Source organism: Agelaius tricolor, unplaced genomic scaffold (genome assembly GCF_023055355.1).
Source record: "Agelaius tricolor isolate 1412-34295 unplaced genomic scaffold, bAgeTri1.0.p SCAF_3, whole genome shotgun sequence".
NCBI lineage: Eukaryota > Metazoa > Chordata > Aves > Passeriformes > Icteridae > Agelaius > Agelaius tricolor.
Genome location: NW_027269263.1, coordinates 7366072 through 7388782, shown reverse-complemented (window position 1 = coordinate 7388782; position 22711 = coordinate 7366072). Strand labels below are relative to the sequence as shown.

General features: G+C 41.7%; 1 protein-coding gene across 1 annotated transcript in view; it reads left to right on the top strand.

Moving 5' to 3' along the window:
• The first annotated feature begins 6535 nt into the window (after positions 1-6535).
• LOC139587776 (potassium voltage-gated channel subfamily KQT member 1-like) overlaps positions 6536-22711 on the top strand; it is a 410234-nt gene continuing 394058 nt past the window's right edge. The window contains exons 1-2 of the mRNA XM_071422333.1: positions 6536-6921; positions 21216-21306. Coding sequence (XP_071278434.1) covers positions 6536-6921; positions 21216-21306 — 477 coding nt within the window. The remainder of the gene's footprint in view (positions 6922-21215; positions 21307-22711) is intronic.

Sequence of the window (22711 nt, the reverse complement as noted above, 5' to 3'; positions counted from 1 at the left end):
AAACTTTAGATTAAATTCATAAAATGTCTTAGTTGACTTTTTTAAACTCATACATGTAAATGTAAAAATGCCCAACTGTACTTACCCTGAAAGGATCATTGTCATCTTTTCAAACTGCCTCTTCAGTTATAACACACAGCTCCTATGTAAAGAGTCTCTCCTGAAGCAATAGTTCTATTTTGGTCAATCTTTTCAGATATACTTGAAATAAGCACCCACTTTTCATGGTATTCTGTTACAACCCTAGAACCAATAACAGTATCCTTTTCCTCCAGTGCATCACTAATGATTTAAACAAACCCAATCAAACAATGCTGGGACACTTAATATAATTGAAGAAAGGAATCAAGTAACAGCTGAGGTTCACTATGCAAGAATTTATATTGCCTCTTATTATGTGAAGGTTCTCTGTGGCTCCTATCTGGTTACCTCTTCAGCAGTGACCATAGGGAACTTATTTAATGCAGTAATTTTGTCTTCCTTTAATGCAACATAAGCATAACAACAGATACTTTGCTCTACATGGTAGCAGACTATTTTAGTTCATCTGCTTTATTAATATCCGGATATTGAAAATGCTGTGGCTTTATATAAAACTATACTATGATTTCTAATTAAAGAATTCTGCTGGCCTGGTGAAGAGCACTTAAACTGCACACCAAGATTGTCCAGGTGGAATAACATGAGAACAGTGAAATTTGGCTGCATCATTCTTAAAATGACTCTCATGGAATGCATTATAGTTATTGTTTGATTTCCCATAGTGCATCAAATGGCAAACGTGTGATGCTGGCTTTTGTCCAATAGAAATTAGTGCTCTTGAAAGTTTGCTAAGCTATGGTGCAAAAGTCATGGAATCAAAACCTCTCCCAGTTACAGCAGAGGAAAACACACTTCTTTGACAGGTCTTTCACCCAGTTCTTCAGCTTTCATCTTCCTCCCTCCTTGTCGTGAGAGACAACCTAACATAGCAACAGGATACTGAGTTAAGAGACTGAGGCACAGAGTATGTGTGTCCTTCATGGAAAACTGAAATGTACCCTGAACGACTGTGGAATAATAGTTAAGCCATGCAAGTGATTTGCTTAGCTGAGATTTTTCACATACACATGCACACACACACAAAGATAAACTGAATACTTGACATCCTTGCTGAAATTAAAAATGCAGGGGTTTTTTAGGAGGTGTGTGTTGGATGGCTGTGGACTCATCCGGACTCATAAAAATAAGATAAAATCAGGAGTTGGAGTGCCCCTTAGTTACTAAATGGTGGTGAGATGTGATTTTTGGGTGGGTGGGGGTCTTGGGCCAGGGTTTTTGGGCAGAGGGTTTTTGGGCAGGGTCTCTTTGCTCTCTCCAGGGTGCTGAATCCCATGGGTACCGCTGAACATCCTTTGGAAAGAGATACATCCTCAGGGTATGGTTCCAGTACACAAGCTGTTTGTGCTTTGCTGTTTTTGTTTTGGGATGGTTATGGATGTCGGTTATCAGTGGGGTTTATTTTAAAAGAGATACCTATTTTCCTCTGTCTGCATGGTCAAAAGTGGCTGAATAGCTTTTTAACCAACCAGTCAAAAGCAGAACTAGAGATTTTCAGAATAAAATTTAGGCCCAGGTGCTTACAATGTCGATGAATTTTCAAGAAATGAAAGGGACAGGTGTTGTAAGAACAGGCAGACAACCTGACCTGAAAGTTGCTACTAGTTCCCCCTCTAATGATCATGTGAATAATTGTTTTTTTTTTAATTTCCATCAGGCAGATAGAGTTTATTAGAGTCAACATAACAACAATTGTTTGGATAATATTGTAAGATTTAGTATAAGCTTTATACATTTATGATAATTCTAAGATCTATACATTCATGATATGCATCATATTATGAGGTTGACACTTCACATCACAGCTGTTAAGAAGTTCAAGCATTTCTTGAAGAACTTGCATCTTCTGTTCATTTTTCCAAGAAAATATTTTAGTTTTAGTTTGAACAGAGAGGAAAAAACCTTCATAAGTGCAGGAGTCAGTTTAATTTCTTACTGGCATTCTGTCATGGAAGTGAGGGATTTATGGAATTCTTAGACACTACTCTGGGTCAAGCAGTCAGCCTTGTAGACTATCTATGTTGTACAAAAATAATGAAGCATTGCCAGCACTCATAAAAGGCAATTTGTCACATCATATCTTTGCCTGTGTGGTAAAAAAAGATACATTTCATTTCACTTGGTAAACTTTTGGAGAGAACGGAAGCCCAGTGTCTCAATCTGGACATGCACCATCTTTCTAATACCACAGTGTACAAGTCATGATAATCTTAGTTTATGTTCAGCATATCCTTGTGAAGGAGAATAATGATGTTCATGGGGCACATTAAATAGATTGCCAAGTGCTCCACAGACAACTGAACTGTGTAGAATGGCAAGAAGAATATTGTCCCACTACAGTTCAAAAATAAAAAGTATAGGGGGTGCTGTTAAGTGAACTCAGAGCTGAAGCTCCATTTCACGATTCTTAATTACCTTTGTTTGCAGTCCCTTGTAAGAGCCCACCAGGCTGGGAAGCTGAATCAGAGAGCAAGGGCTGGAATTTTGCCCCTTCAAAGGCATTCTGGGCACCACCACAACTCGCTGTGTTTGTGCCCCAGTGTGATCACTGTCAAGATCCCACAGCTGGCCCAGGGGGCTGTGTGGCACTCAGCAGTGCCCAGCTCCTGGCTATCAGTGCTGGCAGAGCTGCAGCTCACAGATCCAGAGCAGATCTTCAAGAGCACTGATGCAGAGAGCTTACGTCCGGAGAACGGAATCCGGGATGGACAGAGGGGCGCGGGAATGTTTTCTAAGTCTCATCTATTATTTACCCTTCAAGATATTTTCTAGCATTAAGGGTTCCATATTATCTGTCTCTTGCATGACTCATTAACACTTTCATTCTAAAACACAGCCCCCAGAGGAGACAGTGATGGGTGGTGCCAGTGGTGCTGTGTTTAGGTTTGTCTCTGAGAAGTGCCTCCTCCTCAAGGAGGGGCTCAAAAATGCATCTCAGAGCCATACATTTCTCTGTGCCTTCCCATCCTGGCCTTCTGGTGATAAATTCCCAGGTCTAGTGCTAAATCCAGTGCTGTCAGGGTGAGGAAGATGTGCTCTCTGAGCACAGGGGTGGCACCAGGCCCACCAAAATGAAACACATGAAGTGAGCCCAGCCACAGAAGTCATGCTCCTGTATATACACAGTTGCAGGATGCTGTGTGCATGTACAGTTACCAGTGAACACTTCAGCATTTAGACATCCCTGAAATCATGCCTGTGATGCAGGTCATAAATTAGTGAGGTGACTAATTGCCTTTTGAGGTTTTGACTCAAAGATGCAATATACTGCTTTTGGGGGTGTGTGAAGGAATGAGTTCAAGTCTTCCACCTCTCAGTCTATTAAAATCTTATCATTAAATCATCTTTTCCTCAACAAAGAAATAGGAGTCAGGTGCTCTGGTTTTATTTCTCCTGGGGTTTCAAACCTGCTGCTATTATGGCGAGTTTTTGCATTTGCAGTAAAGCTGGGTACTATTATTCACTCAAAGGAAATTTATTTTTAACCTTAAAATATCTACAAAAATTGCTTCTTGGTTGGTTGGTGGTTGGTTGGTTGGTTGGTTGGGGGTTTTTGTTTGGTTTGTTCGAGTTCTTTCAATGTTTTTTTTTTTTTCCTCCGTACTTTGGCTAGTTTTGTAGAGCTGGAGTAATTACATTCAGGAGAGGTCAGAGGTGAGGAGATATGGAAATTTTTTCATTTAGCAAATTACTGTCTGGAAAAGTTAATAGAGCAGAGAGTATAAAAGTATTAATTAATGCAACAAGCATTTCAGGAAGAAGCAAAAACCTGGAGAAGGATTTTTGTGGCTCCAGTCAGATATCAGTTCTCAATGACCACTCACCTGCAGTAGTGTGTGGAATAATGTATTCAATTCTGTGCACAGGGTAAGCTGAGCAACGCAGCATCCAAGGAAAATGTTCTGGATGGGTTGGCTTTTAGATCACACTACATGTATCATGTATGAAGAAAAAGGAAAGGAACTAAAAGGATTTGGGTTTGGGTTTTTGTTTTGTTTTGGAGTTTTTGCAGTGGTATGGAAATATAACTAGGAAACTAAGAAATAACTTTCTGGCATAATCTTTCCAAGGAAAGAGATGCCTTAGCCCCACAAACAATTATGATAAAAAGTGAAGACTATGTGCAATGGCAGCATTCCCCAACTGATGATAACCATAGGGTGAAAGGGGTACCTTTGTTCCATTCTCAAATTCCTGACTCTGGAAAAGAGGGAAGCTTAAGTTTGGAATGTTGGTACTGCCGACAACAGTCTAATTTCTGTTACAAGAGGGAGGAAAGGAGAGAAATAGCACTAGTCATTTTCTCCTTCCTGATTAGAAAGGTCAACAATAAAATGGAGGGTTGGATGCTGGAATGGTAATGTTTGGGATTCTCTTCCCCCTCAAATTAATATAAAAAATGATCTGGAGCTGAAAAGGGCAACAACATGAGAGAACTCTGATTTTCCAGTACTTGATGTAACAATGAAGCACTGCTTTTGGTTCATCAAAACTTTGATGGAAAAAAACCCAGAGCAACTGAAGCTGCTGTTTAGACTTTCCCAGTATGAAAGGAGGATGCAGAGCCTCCAGCTTGCCACAGGCATCACCTAATTCAGTGTTTAAAGATGTGCAGTAAGGAAAGGCTGCTTTTAATGCATTGCAATGAAGTGTCTGCAGATAAGAAAAAGACTGGGAGGGAAGTTAAGCTGTTGCTTGTGATTGCTGGTTTTGACAGCAGGAAGAGACAGAAGTAACTTCTCTCTGAAATCATCCAAACTGCTCCCGATTCTTTCTGTGCCTTTTGCAAGGGCAGCCATATAAGGCAGCCCAAAGGGAGGGCCCCTGCCTTGCTCAGGGTGGGACTTGGGGAGCTGTGGGCAGAGCCGGGCAGCAGCTCCTCTCCTGCACCTCTCCAGGGACTCTGCGGTGTGCAGCAGCCGCCGGGACGGGGACACGCCTGGAGAAAGTAGGTGCTGATTGCCAGCTGCTTTCAGGTTTTTCTGTGCCGTGTCTGAGGGATGCTGTGTGGGGATGGAGCAGCCCAGGAGAGGTGTTCCAGGCTTGCAGCTCTGCCTAGCCAGCCTTGTCCAGGCAGCCCCAGCACCCCAGAGAGAAAGGATGTTCTTAGAGGTGCTCCTAAGAACCTGCTGCAGGCTGACTGGGATGAAGGGCTTTGTGCTTTAATGTTTGCACCCTCCAGCTGTTCATTAAGAGAACTGCTGAGGGAAGGGATGTATTTCTCTCTTTGCACCAGGACTGATGTGGAAATGTGAACTGATGCCCACCTTTCCATGAGCAGTGTTAAGAAATGAGCCCTGTGTAAGAAAGTCATGTTAAAATGAATACATGTAAATACTTTGTGGAATAACTTGGAGAGCTCTGTTCAGATGCAGTGCACTGGGAGTTCATTCACTACACGAGAGGAGCTTTAAGCAACAGCAAAAAATAGGCTTAATTTAAAAGGTGGGGTGGGGGGTGTGTGAAGGCTGAAATTGTCTGTCTAAAATATTCTAAGGCTAATGTAACTCTGAATGTGGGATGTAAGAAATAAGGCCATTCAAAAAAAGAAATCCACTCTCAGTCCTACAAAATTATTAATGTTGCTGCTAAGAAATTGCTGCTCTGTATTAACAGAAATTGAATTCTGCTTTATGAAATACATATTGATCTAGAAGAACCCTATTGTCTTTTCTATTTGCCTAGGTACTTGTTTGAGAGTAGCAAAATTAGCTGCAAACATGAAAGGGCTTGGAGAAAATTGAGGATCGGGCCAGGAGTCTTTGATCTTTTCCCTTGTAGCAATATTAACCTCCCAGTGTCAGTTATCATTAATGGCATCCTCCTTTTTACACTTGAGAAAAGTTGTTCCAGAGTCCTGTGTGGACTTCAAGATTGGGTACCATGAGGTGACTGAAATAATTTTTTTAAGGCTTAAATTCTTCCTGTATGCTCTAGATAAGTTCTTCTGAGGTGTAGGTGTTGAAGGTCAAAGCCTCATTCAGGTGTGTTTTGGGCAACACTTCATTTCTAATCAGGGCACTTCAAGAACTGCTCAGTTTAAAGTAATCTGGTAGGATCAGCTCTCTCTGCTGCAACACAAGGTGCTGCACAAGTGTTGCACTGTTTAAATAGTTCTAGACTTTCTTTTTAACAATGTAACTTTGAAATTAATTTTCTTTCCTTCCTCCAGAAGTCTCAACCCCTTCCCTTTCCCAGACTCCCGTTCCTTCTGTTGTTACTGTCTCATAGGTTCTTCTGACTTAACTCCAGAGGATGTGAGTGACAGCAGGTGACAGGCTGGCAGCTCGCACTTGTGTCACAGAGACGCTCCATGATAACAGCACAAAGTCACCTTATCAGCTGCTGGAGAACCTTGGGCATGGAAGACATCCAATCCCTCCTTCATGATTTTAAATATTGATCAGAGACAGCAATACCTGGGTGTTGCTGCAGGATGTCCAGTGGTGGTGCAGAAACTGCTGCGTACCCGCTGTGTAACCGCCGTGGGCAGGATCAAGGCTCCTCCACCCTCCAGCTGAGCACTCTGAGTGGAAACAGCAAATCTGCAGCGTTGTTGGAAGTGAGGGGGAGCCTCAGCACCATGCAGTACTCTCCTGTGGCACTGAATGCAGAGCCCTCCATGGATAAGGGAGCTGGCATTGCCCAGAGCCCCAGGGAAGGCACAAGGGCTGCAGCCTGCTCGGACAGTGGAGCCGGCAGGGCCCGGACCATGGAGTGCTTCCAGAGCCAATATCTGACCAAAACCAGCACCCAGGGACAGGTCTACAACTTCCTGGAGAGGCCCAGTGGGTGGAAGTGTTTTATCTATCATTTTGCTGTGTAAGTACCTACATTTTCACATGATCTTTGGTGTAAGAAAAATCTGAAACTGCCCATTTAATCAGCCAGGAATCATCAGTACTTGATCTCCTGTGCTCAAAACCTGTTCCATGAGTAATCCTCTCAAGGCAGTGGAAAAGCCAGTTCCTCAAAGAATCAGTCAATATATGCATTATCATTTCCAGAGAAATGATTTTATTCTTCAAATGATCTTTGTTTTCAAGGATGTACATGTATATTTGGAATTTCTGAGGGCAAGTCCTCTGTGCTCCTGGCAGTTCTGATTGCTGATTGAGCTGCTTTACACTGTTCCTGCAGTTTTTAGCAGATGTGGCAGGTCCAGCTGTGATGAGACACATTCTGCTCTTTTAAGTTTGTTTTGCTCATGTTAAAGAGCCAAAACAAGTAATTTGTTAGACAAACATATAACATTGCTAATTTGAATTGATTTATAGTTGTGAACATGAAATGAGTACAAACTTAGTGAAATGTTTTTCATTATACCATGCATGTAGTACATGCAAGGAGGCAATTAAGGCTTCCATTTACCCTTGTAAAGCAGTGGTTGATATATTAATCCAGCTGTTACTGCTTTCTTTGGTTGCTTATGGTATATGTCAAGCTTAGTAAGACCTCAATTACTGTTCTGAATGCTGCTTAACAGAAAGATAATTTGTCATCTTAGCTGTAGAAAGGGTCCGGTTGTGCTCTCACTGAGACCAGAGCAAGTTTTACTGACCAGCTGTGCCAAAAGGCCTTGCTTTTATTATAACATTAGCATATTTCCTAAAGAAATGCAGAGTGTTGAAATTACTCTGTTTGCCTAAGATAAACTATGGCCTGATTGCATTTTGGGAAAAAAAAAACATTATCAGTGGCTGCAGTCAGGAATTGCCCAGAGAAATATATGGTAATTCTAGGGATGAACCCTCATGCTTCTATTTAGCATAAAATAGTCTCATTAATACTTGCTTCCTTTCCCTCCTCAATATCATATCTGTGTTTTTGAAAGGATTTTTTGATTAATGAAATTTCTCCAAGCAAAAAGATAAAGCCTCTTTCAAGGACTATGCTTATAGCATGCTTTAATCCTAAGGACTAAAAAGATGTGATTTGTGTAGATTTAAATATATGAATAGTCATGATTTAAGCCTAGTTGAGACTACTAATCTTGCTAAAATTCATTTGTTTCATCATCTGTGTTGCTTTTATCCCCAACTGAGGTTGACCTTTAAATATGCACTTTTTTATTCTGAAATGGGCATTAAAATAAAACAAAAACATCTATACACCCCCTCAGTACTAGAAAATTGGAGAAAATACTGGTAATACAAACAGCAACTGTTTTTTTAAAGATTCCTACCATTTACATGAAAGAATATGAAAATTGAGTGCTCTTAAAAGTTATTTGTCTTTGAGGCTCCTAGAAAGGAAACATTTGAAACAGCTTTTGGCCAGCATTTTGTCTCAAGGATATTTTTGCTAATAATTATCCCAGTAACTACATGATGTGTTCATTTAAATAACAAGTTTCTGTTTTGGAAAGAACATGCCTTATAAGATTATATATCATTACAGCAAAACATTGTTAAAAAATAAACTACTAATCTAAAATACACTTAATTTTATAATTAGAACAACCTGTAATTTATTTTTAAACAGCTTCCCGTGTTTTATGTGTGGGTTTGGAGGTAACTTAAGTGCAGCTGATTGATGGGGATGATTATGATGATTTGTTATTTTCCTGACAAATCCAAACTTTCAAGTACATGGCTGATATTTGTGTAGCCTGGAGGAGCTGGATGTGCTCTGCCCCTTCTGTCCTTCATGTGCCACAAAGATCAGACAATTTATTTACAGACTTGGGGGAGCTTTCTGTCCACGAGGGACTGGAGTCTGTTCTGATCTGGAGTCAGTTCTGCTAGAAAGAACCTGACTTTCCAAAACCAGCCAAGGTGAGGGAACAACAAGTGCTCCAGGAGGTGACCTCTGCTCATTCTGAAATTACCAAGATAATCACTGATAACACTTGTAGAAAGTTTCTTTTAAGGGAATAAACTCAGGATTTTTATGAAACTTTATAACAGTGGTAGGAAAGGGAATTATTTTTGCCTAATTAAATCTAAAATTTATATTATTTTAGTGTAGTTATTGGAGTTTTAGTGGAGGTTGAAATCATCGTTTCAAAACAAAATGTTTGAAGTGGTGAGTGGGTTCACTTGAGAATCCCTCCTGCTGGTCTTGAAAACCTTCTCATTTGGATACTTTTCTGGTTTAGGACTGTGAAATACTTCACTTCCAAAAAGCCCAGTAGAGTAGAGGATTTCACTTGGCAAGAGCTGAGGCCTTGAGAAGCAGCTGCTCCATGAACTGACAATGCATTGATCCAAACCAAGCAATTCCTGTGGCTGTTGGAGTGGGGTGTTGGAGATCACCTGTGTCAGAGCCCAGCTGTGAGATCCTCAGTCCAGAAAAAGCAGCATGTGCCTGGCTTGGATTAATTTCTAAACTCATCTATGCACTTGCTTAAATCACATCCAAATGTCAGGTATTAGGGTATAACCCTCATATTTTGAAATATGAAAGAAAAATACAACATGTATTGGTGAGGAGTTATTTATGGCAGTAGCCTTACTTGGCAAACCTACCCATTTAAATAGTTTAATTGCAGGTGGAGTCTTACTTATGTGATGGATATATTTCTGAAGCCTACATCCGTTTAGTGACTGCTCCACTGTGGGCTGGAATGTTGTGTCCACCTGGCTGGCTGTCACTTATCACTGTTCTGTGAGCCACAGAGGCCACCTTGTGTCAGCCCGAGGTGATGCCGCAGTGTGGCTTCCAGGCAGGAAAGCCCTGAGTGTGCCCATGATCCATCGTGTTTTCCCCCTCAGTCAGTTACACCCTGCTCACTGCAGTCCAACTCCCTTTTCCTATTTTTTCCATTTCTCTGGAGCATGCAGGGACTGCTAATTTTGGTCTTTTGTGCTGCTCTTGCCTGGGTAGATGAATTTTTCAGTTAAAAAGCCAGACACTTAGAGGGAACCTGGGTTCCTTTGGACTAAGAAGTGAGGGAGCAGGACAACTGGCTAACACTGAGTGTGGTGAAAGAGGGAGAAAAGAGAACCTGCGACTGAGACACTGAGGTCCACGTTGGTTTGTGGTGGAAGCTGAGACTGGTGCCAGTGATGCTGAAACTGGAGGAAAACAATACAAGAGCAGAGTAGCTCAAGGACAAAGAGAATCTGACAAAGGAAAGAGGAAAACCAGGTTGTGGATATCAGAAAGCTGGATACAGGCACAAAGGGGACAGCTGAAAAGGGTCAAGAAGCTCAGAGAGCCACTGGGAGGAAGAGGGGTAGGACATGACAGCTGGGAGCTAGGGAAAGCGGGGGTGTGGAATTCATGATGGGACAAGGAACCTTTCACCCATAGGCAACAAATTTGAATCTTGTCCAAGCCAATAGTTCAGTAGAAGAAGAAGCAGTGATGGCTGTGGGGAGATACAAAAGGAGCTGTTGGTCCCAGTCCAGTTCCTAGCAAATGGATGTCACATCACCCCTGGAGTCAGCACAGCTGGAAGGGCTGCTGTCAGGCTCTGGAGAAACCACAGGCTGGCTGGGAGTGGAGGCAAGTCCAGGGCAAGAGGGAGGTCTAGGACAGGGACTGTGTTCTCAGGCCTGCCATTTGCTTGCTGTGTAACACTGCAGAAGCTTCAGTGAGAACTTGCAGTTCTTCCAGGTCACTTTGTGCTGGTTTGGCCACTTGTTAAATGTGTGTTAGACCTTGCTCTCATTCAAAAGTTAGACCAGCCTTTGTATCCCATAGCCTCCTTTGGGATGAGGTGAGCTGATCTAACAGCTCATTGCTAACAAGCCAGCGTGGGTTCTGCTCCTCTCATCCACCTCCAGCGCTCAGCTTGCTCCTGCCAGCTGTATTGTCCTTTGATAGTTAAACTTGGAGTTACACTTGGATAGCCAGTTCAGCTTCTGGCACCAGCAGAAGCCTACCCCAGTGGGAAAGAGTGGTTGGTCTTCAGTGAGGTTAGTACTGCACATGAAGCACCTTGAATCACTTCCCTGCTCTTGTTTTCTCAGTGGATCAAAATGACTTGTTGAATTGCATGTAAAATTGTGCACAATAATTGCAAGGTAACATTGCAAATCATCTGGCAAGTACTGCAGACCACCTGGTTTGACTGCAAAGCATTTCATAAATGCAGGTTTTGGGTAGCCATAAAGTCTGCTCTGCAGGCTGCCTTGAGATTTCTGGGGAAACAACTCCTCCAAATGGTGACTTAGAGAGGGTAATGGCTGTTGCTCCAAAATATTCCTATGGGATGCTGCCTGTCTCTGGGAATTGTGGGGTAGACAGGGAAAATGTCTTCCCTAGAGTATGGTTTCCCAAGAGCTGGCAGGGTGGTTTACCAATGCCACAAGCTCTTGGTGCCCCTCTGTCACCTTCCCTTCTTCTCTTCTGGACACACATTTCTGCTGCACAACTTGTGTTTCTTCTGGCACTCACTGGAGCCCTCCTACGCTTCATCAGCTCCCTGTAATGGCAGGAATTTAGATCAGCAGGAAATGAGGAGCTTTTGGGACCTTCAGGAGTTGCAGCATGTCAGCAAGTGGTCTAACAGGGCTGCAACCAGCACTAACACAGTTGGCCAAGACTGGAATGGAATGAGGCAAAGTTCTCTTTCTTTTTTTATTTTCTTTTTTTTTTTTTCCCAACAGAGAGCTGTGGTGTGGGCCGTTTTATATGAAAACATGCCCTAGATTTACTCTGTCACCCCTCTGTCCTCCAGACTGACTCCCACAGCTCCTTCAAAGAGAAGCACATGTGCACACACACACAAAAACACACACACACACACGTACCTGTTCCTGGCAGCTTGTTGAAAAAAACCCTTCAACTGAACAGTTATTTCTGAATAATTATAAGTGCATGATCCTTCCAAAAATGTGAACAACATCAATAACACCACAGACTTAAAACTTCATGAGGAAAGTACAAAAAGATCAAAAATCATGTTTATAAAAGGGGGGGTAGCCAGCAGAGGGTTTTTTCCTTCAGAAAAGATTCTGTGTACCAGTGTCTATGTCACTGTGAGTAATACATAAACAAGTGAATTCAGATTATTTGGACAAATTAAAAATTGTAAATTTTTCCTATTATTGTTTCTCCTCAGACTTTGCTTTCTCAGGTTTTTTTACTTCCTCCAACTCCATGTAAGAAATGCTAGTTGTGTTCTGTTAGTGAAATTGCAGAAGTTCAGAGCCACCATTTTGGCTGATATTCCATTTTTGTTTGGCGTAAAACTGTTGCTGATGTAAAGAACTTTAAAAGGCAAAATATGTAAGGGTCTAGTGGTCCCATTTAATGGGGCACTTGCCTGCATATATTTTGATTATTTGAGTGTAGCAGCTCTTTAGTGAACTGAAATAAGTTAGCACAGTGTTCTCCAGCTCCTGTTTTTATCTGGAAATGAAGCATATAACCCATTATTTATAACTGTTTATCTCAAAGGGACTGTCAAATTCCCATTTCTGTCCTTTCCACAATAATCTCTAGAATGCAAGCAGCTATTTTGCTTTTTCCAATGATGTGATTGTAATATGACCAACACAAGCAACAACTAAAGTTCAGAGTAATTATAAGCACATGGCTGCTTTTGAGATTCTGGCTTTGACCTTGATGTCACAGCTTAATTCTGGACATGGTGTACTTTCATAAGAGTAAGGCCTATTATTATTATTATTACTCATTACTTATTGTTTTTAGGGTGTTTCTTGTCAGCATAACAGTTACTTATTTGGAATTTTATATAGAAATGTCACTGACAAGGTTTTCAGTTTAGAACTGCAATGGCTCCTTTTCATCTGTGTACTAACTACTGAGAGGTACTAAGCAGATGTGTCTGATGACAAGCTTCAGGTACCAAAAGAAGAGAAGAAACTTATTCATTAAATGGGATGTTCCTCTTGCTGCTTAGAGTTGCATGGATGAGATGGTGGAATGGCTGAAGTTGCTAATGAAGGTACACTGATATTAAAGAAAATTGTCATTAGGATTCTGTAAAGTTCCAGGGTTTGGTTGTTCTAAAAATACATGAGGATAGTTACTAATTTTTTACTTCTCTTCCTAAGGAAATGAGGTTTCTGCAACCACCCTGTCTGAGCATGTCTGTCTGAAAGGGCCTTAGCAAAAAGCTTTGAGCCAGCTGGCGAGTTCCAGCTAACATGGACAGGGGATGAGGAAAGTCAGAGATACTGTGCTTCTTCTCACTTGGTTAAAACAGACATTTGTCTAGAGGAGAAATTAGTATCCCCAAGATGAGAACACTTCACTTTGAGGTCCTTTAGATTGTTTGGCACCAAGGAGTCTTTTCAGGAGATGTTAGGAAAGCTCCTAAGGAAGAGCTTGGATCTGGGAGTACTTCGTGTTAGGCACCGTCACCTAACCACAGGGCACAAAGCCACAGCATGAGTAAGTTCTATTTTCATTTTTTTGAATTATTGATGACTTTTTCCATCATTTCTGTAAGAAATTCAATCCATCTTATTCTAGAAGCTCAATTTTGTAATAATCTCAGCAATTAATATACATTAACATCTGCCCCCACGGGCTAATGTTGTTTCTGTAGTGAAAACAAATACTGTAGCCTGACATTGCTGTGGTGCTGTTGATGGAATTTGGTTATGCTTTTGTGGAAAAACTCCCCTCTGTTCTTACAGAAACCAGCAAAATAAAAAGATATTCCTTGGTACTAATGTTACAATTGCTCATGAACTCAAGGACTCCACATGGTACCAAATTCAAGAAGAAAAGTGATGATCAAGCTGGCATTAACTCAGCGGATGTATTTTCACAGCATCATTATATACATTTGTTCTTCCCCTTTTCGTCTTCTGAACCCAAGGGACATTATTTAATGTGACTACTATGAGGAAGCTGGTGTTGCATTTTGAATGGTGGTTGGAATTTCCTGTTCCCTTGGAGGCGTGTCCAAGATCACAAGCCAAAACCTACTGACTTTTGTGTCACCGTCAAGGTTGGTGATAAAAGTATCAAAATCATCAACACTGAAGTCATGATGATGGACTGGTTTTGCCACTGTTTAAAAAACTGATTATGCCTCTTCTAGAAAGTCTTAGCTGTAGAATCAGAATGGAAGATTGCAAGACATGCAAAGATAAAAACGAGAGAAACACAGAAGCACAGACGTCAGTGGAAGATATGGGCACTCAGTGGAATCAAGGAGCTTAATCCCAGGAAAGGCAGGGCATTAAATAAAAGGTTTCAGTAAGATCAGTGCTCCTGGTGGTTGTAAGGAATGCATGAATGCAATTTGTCAGTTCTGAAGTACTGCCAGATAAACTCGTAGAAAAAGCAAAATCCAAATCTCAGTGCTCTTCAAAGAACAGCAATTAAGTTAGGATGTCAAATGTTTGGAAATGTGAAGTGCTCATTACTAATGGAGCTGTGGATGTTTTATAAATAACATTCAACAGCTTGGGTCAGTAGATCCAGAAAGCTGGTTTCATGTGGGAGAGTTTTTTGTAGGATGTGTGGCTCATGCTGTGGTTTGAACAACATTGGTTTTAGCTGTTGATCCAGCCCTGTTTGTGATGAATTCTGTATATGCAGATAATTTCACTATTTGTAAGTGAAATTTTAAATTCTCTTGGTGTTGTAGAAATATTGACTTATTATTTCTGATAGGAACCAGGAAGGCAACTTCATGTTATGTGCAATGGAGCTATTGGACATTTCTGGGTGAAACTCAGAAGAGACAGCTGAAAACAGATATCCTCAGTATATCCATGCAATAGGTGGGATTTTCCTTTGGTTGAAGGCTTCAAAGCTCTGAAAATATTTTATTCTGAGGTAGAAGAAAGAAAATCAGATATGGCCAAATTCTTTGCTAGGCATGCTCCATGTTAGTAGAGTCCAAAGCTAGGCAGGTTTCCATTAAAACGTGTCTGGTCTCCTTCTCCACTTCTGCTGACATTCCCAGACTATTTATAATTTTAACAGATTGGTATTTTCAGCAGAAAAATTGTCCCTTTACCAAAATTTCCAACCAACTCTAATATGTGTATGATCGCATATGGATAAGCACAGAACCTTTCAAAGACACATCAAACCTCAGGAGCCTGGAAACAGATTTATGAGAGAACTGAGGGTCATCAAAACCTGCCCACAGAGGCACGGGGACAAACTTCTCTTCATGACCTAGAAACTCCTTCGGATAACAAAAATATGTAAGGACCAGGAGTGAGGTTTCATTCAGAGCAGCAGGAATGTTTTTCAGAAGCACATGGCTATTCAACATGAGACAGTGGAGTCCCATTTAGAAGAAAGTGTTTCATTCACTCAGGAATGAGAACTTGCACTTTTAGAGTATGAAAAAAGAAAAAAATGCTCTCCTTAGTTTTCCTGCCACAAAATGACCAGTTAAAATAGAAAGCAGCCCATGCTGCTGGAACCCCTCAAAGGGCTTTCTGTTTGCTAAACTCATTTATTGTCCCTAACAACAGGCTGACTTAGAGCTTTTGGTCTCCTTTAGACAACCCTGTACTCTGTCATCCAGAAAAAAGCTGAAACTCCAATGGGTGTAGTTGCACATAGATTTACTTGGACATATTAGCCTAAATTCAGTCCATTTCTCCTTTAATTTAAGTCCAGCTGAAGCAACTGCATTTCTTCTCCCCTACTGTGATAGTAGGCTGGAACATTTTGGCTTAGTTTCTTAGACTCATGGGACAGTTTGGGTAGGAAGGGACCTTACAGATCATTGAATTCCACTCCCTGCCGTGGCCAGGGGCACCTTCCACTAAAGCAGACTGCTCAAAGCTTCTGGAGAAAATAGCAGATACAATAAAGGATTATCTAAGGAATCTAAAAGGCAGGGTTTCCATGTACTTTCAACTGGAACATGTAGAAGCCATTTGTAGTTACCTACCTGGAGGGCTTTCCCAGAGTGAAGAGAGGCACAGTAGCTCAGTTTTGAGGAAGGAACAGGACACATCTGGTTGTGTTAAAATCATCAGCAGCCCACGGTCCAGGACACTCAATTCTACACAGCATGGGTTTCGATAGCTTTTCCATAACAATTTTTGTTGATTTGCTTTCATTATAGAGCTCACATTTTTCTAAAAGTGTTTTTTTCCTCTAAACAAAACTTTGCAGAGTCAACAAAGTTTGGTAAAGCCCAGAAAGCCCCAAAGCTACTGTTTTGTGCTTGGTTGCCAAGGAGTATATCTCTGTCTGTGAATTTACAAGTTTGTCCCCTCCACACCCATCCCTTTTTTATTGTCCAAGAGATAACATTCCCACGAGCATCTGGTATATCAGCACTTCAAGTGCACTTATCTGCAGGAGATAAACACAAAGCCCCATGTGCACAGTTTTTGCTAGAAATGGAATTATTTGCTGCAAAACTTAAAAAGGAGGAATTATGGCTACTCCTCCTTTAAGAACTTCCATTAGGCTTGTCTTCCATGGAAAACAAGTTTGTTACAGCATGACCTTTGTAAGGCTCACCCTGGAGAAAGTGCTTGACATCATTTTGCTCTCAATTGTTAAGTTAACCTCCTAGTTCCCAGTGTTTGTAGGCTTCAGTGAAGTGTGCTCATGGTCAATAAACAGAATTTGTCCCTGGTGACAACAGCAACAGAAACATGTTTCCAGTCACTCCAGCTACTCTCCAAAAGGAAGCAATGTTTAGGAGGACCAGGACATAAAGAAGCACTAATTTGCAGCCTTTAACAGGATTGTCTCTTTAATCTGGTTAACAGATTAAATGGGACAGATTTAAGGGTGATGGTCTAAAAGCATTGATGAGGAAGCAGTTGTATTTTTGTGTATACTTGAGGCTTAAGGAAGTGAGGAGAAGTCAAGAAATACTAAAATTTCGTTTACGTTAACAAGGTGTCTCTTGGGAAAGCATGACACTTCATCTTCTGTAAGTGTGAACAGTGTTACATGAGAATCTGAAACCAAAGGGGAAGTTCTCAAGTGCTTCTCTTTCCTCTGATATGTAAAATATTTTTTTTCTGCTCAAAGAGAGAATGAGGAAGAGTCTGCAAATAGGTGATCAGGAATAAATTTCCATCTTCAGAAAAAAAAGTTGGAAAAGAAAGCCAGGTGTTTTGTGAGGAAATACCTCACTATTTTTAGTAGCTCTGTGGCAGAAAAGGGAAAAATGTATTTGCAGAAGTAACAGCTCAGGTTGTGGCTCAACATCCTCAAGAATCACAGAAAGAATGAAAGAGAACAAAGTACTAGAAAGGAGAACCTCAGTTCCTTTAGAATGTGAAAGAGTAGACCAGCTCTACTAGTTGGTAATGATTTATATCTCTGCCTTGTTAACTTCCTGCCTTTAGGAACTGAACCGCTGCCAGTGGGTGAAATTTTTCTCTGTGGATGCAATAACTCCCTGCAAGCAAATAAACAATTACACCCTGTTTTCTCACCCTTACAGCACAGAGGATTGTCCTTTGCAGGAGAGAGTATGGATAGCAGGGGCAACATGAGGAAGCCAGGCTGGAGCTGGTGGGGAAAGGGAAATTGCCATATGACAAGCTTTAAATGGCTTCACCCCAAGCCAGCAATATGAAACCCGCACCCATCCACTTGCCTTACCTATAGGTGTCCCAGAAATGCAATCAGAAATATTCAGGGAGACCCAGGATCTGTTGGGCACTTGCTGATGGGTTTACACCGGTAGACTTTGGCACTGCCTTTGAGGGACAGCTTGTCCCTCTAAGCAACACGTGCAGTGAGATCCTGAGACAAACCCAGAGGTATTCAGGGAGGAGCCTTGCTGGGGGTTTGCTTGTGGACCATGCATCCAGCTCTTTACAGGGAATTTGGCACTCACCCAAGCTTTTTTCCTCCAGTGTGTTTAAATTGGATAGAGCTATGTTTAGCATTCCAGAGGCTGTTAGGAGCAGTCCATGAGGAGCTTTGCTGATTGCCTGAGAGGCAGAGGTGTAGCTTGTTGGATTCTGCAGATCAGCTGGCAGTTCATTGAGCTGTTTAAATGTGGACTCATCAAAGCTAACCTGCATTGTGGTGTATGGCCCAGTGACAGTGACAGTAATTTAAAGGAAGCTGTGAAGGCAGCATGCCCTGACGGCTGGCTCAGAAATATCAGAGGGGGAAGAAGATGATGCTCCACTGTGCCAGAGAAAAGGTGCAAAAGGACTGTTGGTTTCTCTGGGAGTGGATTTACTTGGGGTGCAGGGAGGACTTGACCCTTGGTCCCACTACTTGTCTGCAGCCCTTTTGTCATACCTCAGATACCACTTACTCACCAAACTCCACCCATGGCTGCTTTCCGAGAGCCTGTGGTGAGCACTGAGCACAAGCTGCTGCAAGTGCACACAGCAACATCACCAGCCATGGCTAAACCCTGGCTGTGGGGCTGCTGTGTAAACCAGGGGTGCTGAATGGCACCTCAAGGCTCTCGGCTCCAGCCCTGTCCTGCCTGCCCCTCCAGACACACAAATCCAAGGGGAAAGCAGTCCCAGGTCCTTCACATGGAGGGTGTGTCCATCCATGAACTGCTGCCTGGCTTGGGTGGTCATGTACTGTGAGATCACTGCCTGGATGAGAACCATTTTGGCCTTGTATTTGGTTTTGTATCTACCTTGACACACTGCTGTTATTTTTACCTTCTTAAGTCTATCTAATTCTGGCTGAGAATACCAGAAACTGTCCCTCACCTGTCTCAAATGCAGTTTCTCAGCAATTCCAGTAAAGGACAGGCAGATCTACTTCTGTTTTTTCCTGTGTCCCCATGGAGATGACAGCCTGCCCACAACAGGGCTTTCTTTTTATTTTAGGGTGTTCTTTTAATATTTGGTTTTTTGGTTTTTTTTGGTTGGTTGATTGGGGGTTTTGTGTGGTTTGTTTTGTTTTGTTCTTTTGGGATTTTTGTTGTTCTTGATGCCCTCACTAAACCATTAATCTGTGCTTGTCTTTGACTTTGTCCTCCTGCAACTGAATTTGTACTCAGCTCATGTGAGCTGCCCTTGCTATTCATTGGGAAGGAGTGACACTCACTGGCCAGAGGATATAGTGCCATAAATTAAATGAATTTAAAGGGTCCTTTGAATGGTTTTAGTGTGTGATTTCGAAATGGGGAAAAAAAAAAAAAAAAAGAGAATCTCAATGCATAAAACCAGGAGAGGAGGTTGTGGAACTCATAAACCATGAGAGCATGGCTGAGATGTGTCCTGAGCTAAAGGTGCTGTTGTTACCCTTCTATGATAATAAGATGTATTATCTGGATCCCTTTTCTCTTATATTGTGGATCAGGATAGGTAAATATTGAAGAAATGCAAGCTTGATTCAGAGATAATTGTACATGTACAGATCTAACCACTACTTAGGAAATCTAAAAAAGTATATTAATGATGGCCCTAATCTTCTCAAATCTCCACCTGTGGTTAAATAGGGTCAGAGTCCTTCCAGAGCCAGATGAAAGGAAGTAGGACCTTTTGTTTTTATAACTTCAATTCCAGTTTTAGGCTTGAAGAGGTCAGCTGTTGTCTATGTGGCAGCTGAGAAACAACTGTCCCTCCTTGCCTGTGTTAGCACATACTTCCAATTTCCTCGCAGTGTGTGAATGATCAGATCAAACATACCAAAGAATTGTTTCCAGTGTCCAGTGTTCCTGGGGTTCCTAAGGCAGTCTAAAACTCTGAGGCACTCTAAAAAGAGAAAAAGGAAAGCTGAAGGCCTCCATAGATATCAACATTGTCCCATTTTCCCTGGTTCTAGTCGTGGTTTGAATGTGCTGCATAAAGAATATTGGCTCAGCCTACCCTCTGAGGTAACAAGGCCAACAGGTTTTGGGGGTTTTCCATATCCAAGTAGCTCTTTGCAGTAGATTTTCTATCCTGTATCTGTGTTGTGAGAACTTTGTCTCTCTAGATATATAGATTATATACATATGAAGTGCATCTGTGAGTAAATAAGTGGAACAGGCTGCCCAGGGAAGTGGTGGGATCACCATCCTTGGAAGTATTTGAAAAATGTGTAGATGGGACACTCAGGGATTTGTGGCAGACCTGGGATTGTGGGGTTGATGTTTTGACTCAGTTTGAGGCCTTTTGAGGCCTTTTCCAAGCTAAATGATTCTGGGATTCTGTTTCATGTGCTCCTTTATATCTGTGTGGATACATGACTGCTGAGCCCCCGGCCTTAGTTGGAAAAGCTCCTGGGGAAAGGCCAAAAGCACAGCATGGGCTGTGAGAAGAGAGGGAAAAGCGAGTGAGAAACAACCTCTGAGCACAGAGGTGAGAGAAGCAGGAGAAGGGGGATGAGGTGCTGCAGGTCCCAGAGCAGAAATTCCCTGCAGCCTCTGGGGAAGGTTTATCCTGAAGGACTGCAGCTCGTGGAAGGCCCACAATGCAGCAGGGGAGCAGTGTGAGGAGAAGGAGGAGGAGGAGGAGGATGGAAAAGAGGCAGAGACAAAGTGTTGTAGTCTGACCACAACCCCCTGCATTCCCTACCCCTCTTTGCTGCTTGGGCATGAGTGAGGGAGGGAGGCACAGGAGCTGGGAATTAGGGGAAGGGAGGTCAGGGGGACATGTTTTAGTCTTCTTCCCCATGCTTTGTGTAGGATTGAGGTTTGTTCCTGTCAAGTTTTAGGAGATTCCTGTATGTCTGCTCTGTAGCCTGTGCAGGCACCACTAACCAGGGGCTCTGTCCTCAAGCTTAGCGACCAAACTCCTGGGCTTGTGTCAGCTGTGGGCTTGATGAGGTGCATTTCGTCTCTTCTTCTGGAACACTGATAAAAGTGTCCACTGGGGACTAGATAGATAAGATAAGACTGTAGATAAACTCCAAAGGAATTAATCTTGTCACTGGTCTCTAGGTTGTACAAGAGTTTTTCCCCTTCCTGATAAGCTTTTCCACCTCTAATTTTCATGTAAAAGCTACCAAAACCCACTGAGTGTAGTTTGTGTCTCTGTTAAGTTGTACAGCAATCAGTGACACATGAAACATTCACTATGACAACCTTCCCTGAGAAATATACTTGATAATGTGAGCTTTACCTATTGATTTACTGTGTTCAGCCTTCCTGTCATTTTTATTCTGTGTTTCTGAAAGCTGAATGAAAGCAAAATGGTGATACTCATTTAAGTAGGAATAATGGACTGATTAAACACAAAGTATTTGTGATAAAAAAGTTATGTGAATGAGACAGAGAAAAACCTAGATCTAGATTTACAGTTCAACTTGACAAGTCACGAAACACTGTTTTCTTTTTACAGGTTTCTCCTGGTGCTGATTTGTTTAATATTCAGTGTACTGTCTACTATAGAGCATTATTCTGAGTTTGCCATTGGAACCCTTTTCTGGATGGTAAGTGAACTTTTTTGGGGAAGGGCTGATCAGTTTGGCTAAACCTGAATTGCTTTTGGTGAGCAAGGGAGATAACTGTTAAAAATCCTCATGCAGAGCATGCTAGTAGGACATTTAAAAGAGTGCCTGCTTTCATTAAAGAAAGGTCACAGTTTAATTGGGATGATTATTTTCTAGATCCTTGAACTATGAGGACACTTGTTAGATTACCAATTTTTATGAACTTGCTTTTCCCAAAGTAAATCTCTTATGGTGTTCATCAGTCTTAGGCAGCATGGAACAGGATTTTCTATAGGAATGAATTTTTAAAGTGTGTATTTTCTAAGTCTTATGGTAAAAATTTGGCCAAGAACATTGCTTTTCAGAGGCAGGTGGTTTCTGTCAGCCTGGTTTGCTGCTCTACAGAACAGGAAGGAAGAGCTCCTATCACACTGCTGTCACCAGTGATTTGGATTTGAAGTTGGTGCTTGCTTGGTAGGAATCAAAAGTACAAATAACTTGCATGAGGACACTAGACAATGTCCCCGCTCCTGTGTTCCCCCTGCCTCTATTCATCTTTAGGGAGTGAAAAATGGAGATTAAACATCCTTGATAAAAATGGAGTAAATAACTTTCAAACTGTTCTGTATTTTAGCCACTCAAATCCTCTGATCTCAGTGTGTGATGATCTCAGTATTCTTATAATTGGTTCCTTTTGCCAAATGCTGAATTTTAATGTGATAGAATTTGCTTTTCCATCTGGTTTGAAAATAAAAATCAGTTACTTCTTTGTTTTCCTATGGCTTAGGCTACATTAGCATGTGCAGCTTTTGCGTGCAGTTGACTGAGGCGTCATTAAATTCTGGAGTTATTCTGAGGTCTTGATTAAATTTAATCCTGTAGCAAATGTTGCTTGGCCTTTAAGCCACAACTCCCTGTCAAGCAAAGTGCGGTGTTCTGCCAGTCATGTGTGGTCCTCTCCTGCTCCCTGAGATGTGGTGACTGCAGGTCAGGACAGGCACTGCTGGGAGCAGTGATCCTGGCTCTGCTGAGTGTTTCTGTGCAGATGGAATATGCCTGTCCAGATGTCACAGACATATTTTATGAAAAAATCCTTTCCTTAGGATCTTTTCTCCTGAGAAGCTGAGAGGCCTCAGGAACAAAATGTAAACAATGGTTATCTGCTGCTGTGGAATGCAACAGGTGGATCTGTGATTGGTCTCATGTGGTTGTTTCTAATTAATGGCCAATCACAGTCCAACTGGCTCGGACTCTCTGGTCAGTCACAAGATTTTATTATCATTCCTTTCTATTCCTTGCTAGCCTTCTGATGAAATCCTTTCTTCCATTCTTTTAGTATAGTTTTAGTATAATATATATATAATAAAACAATAAATCAGCCTTCTGAAACATGGAGTCAAGATTC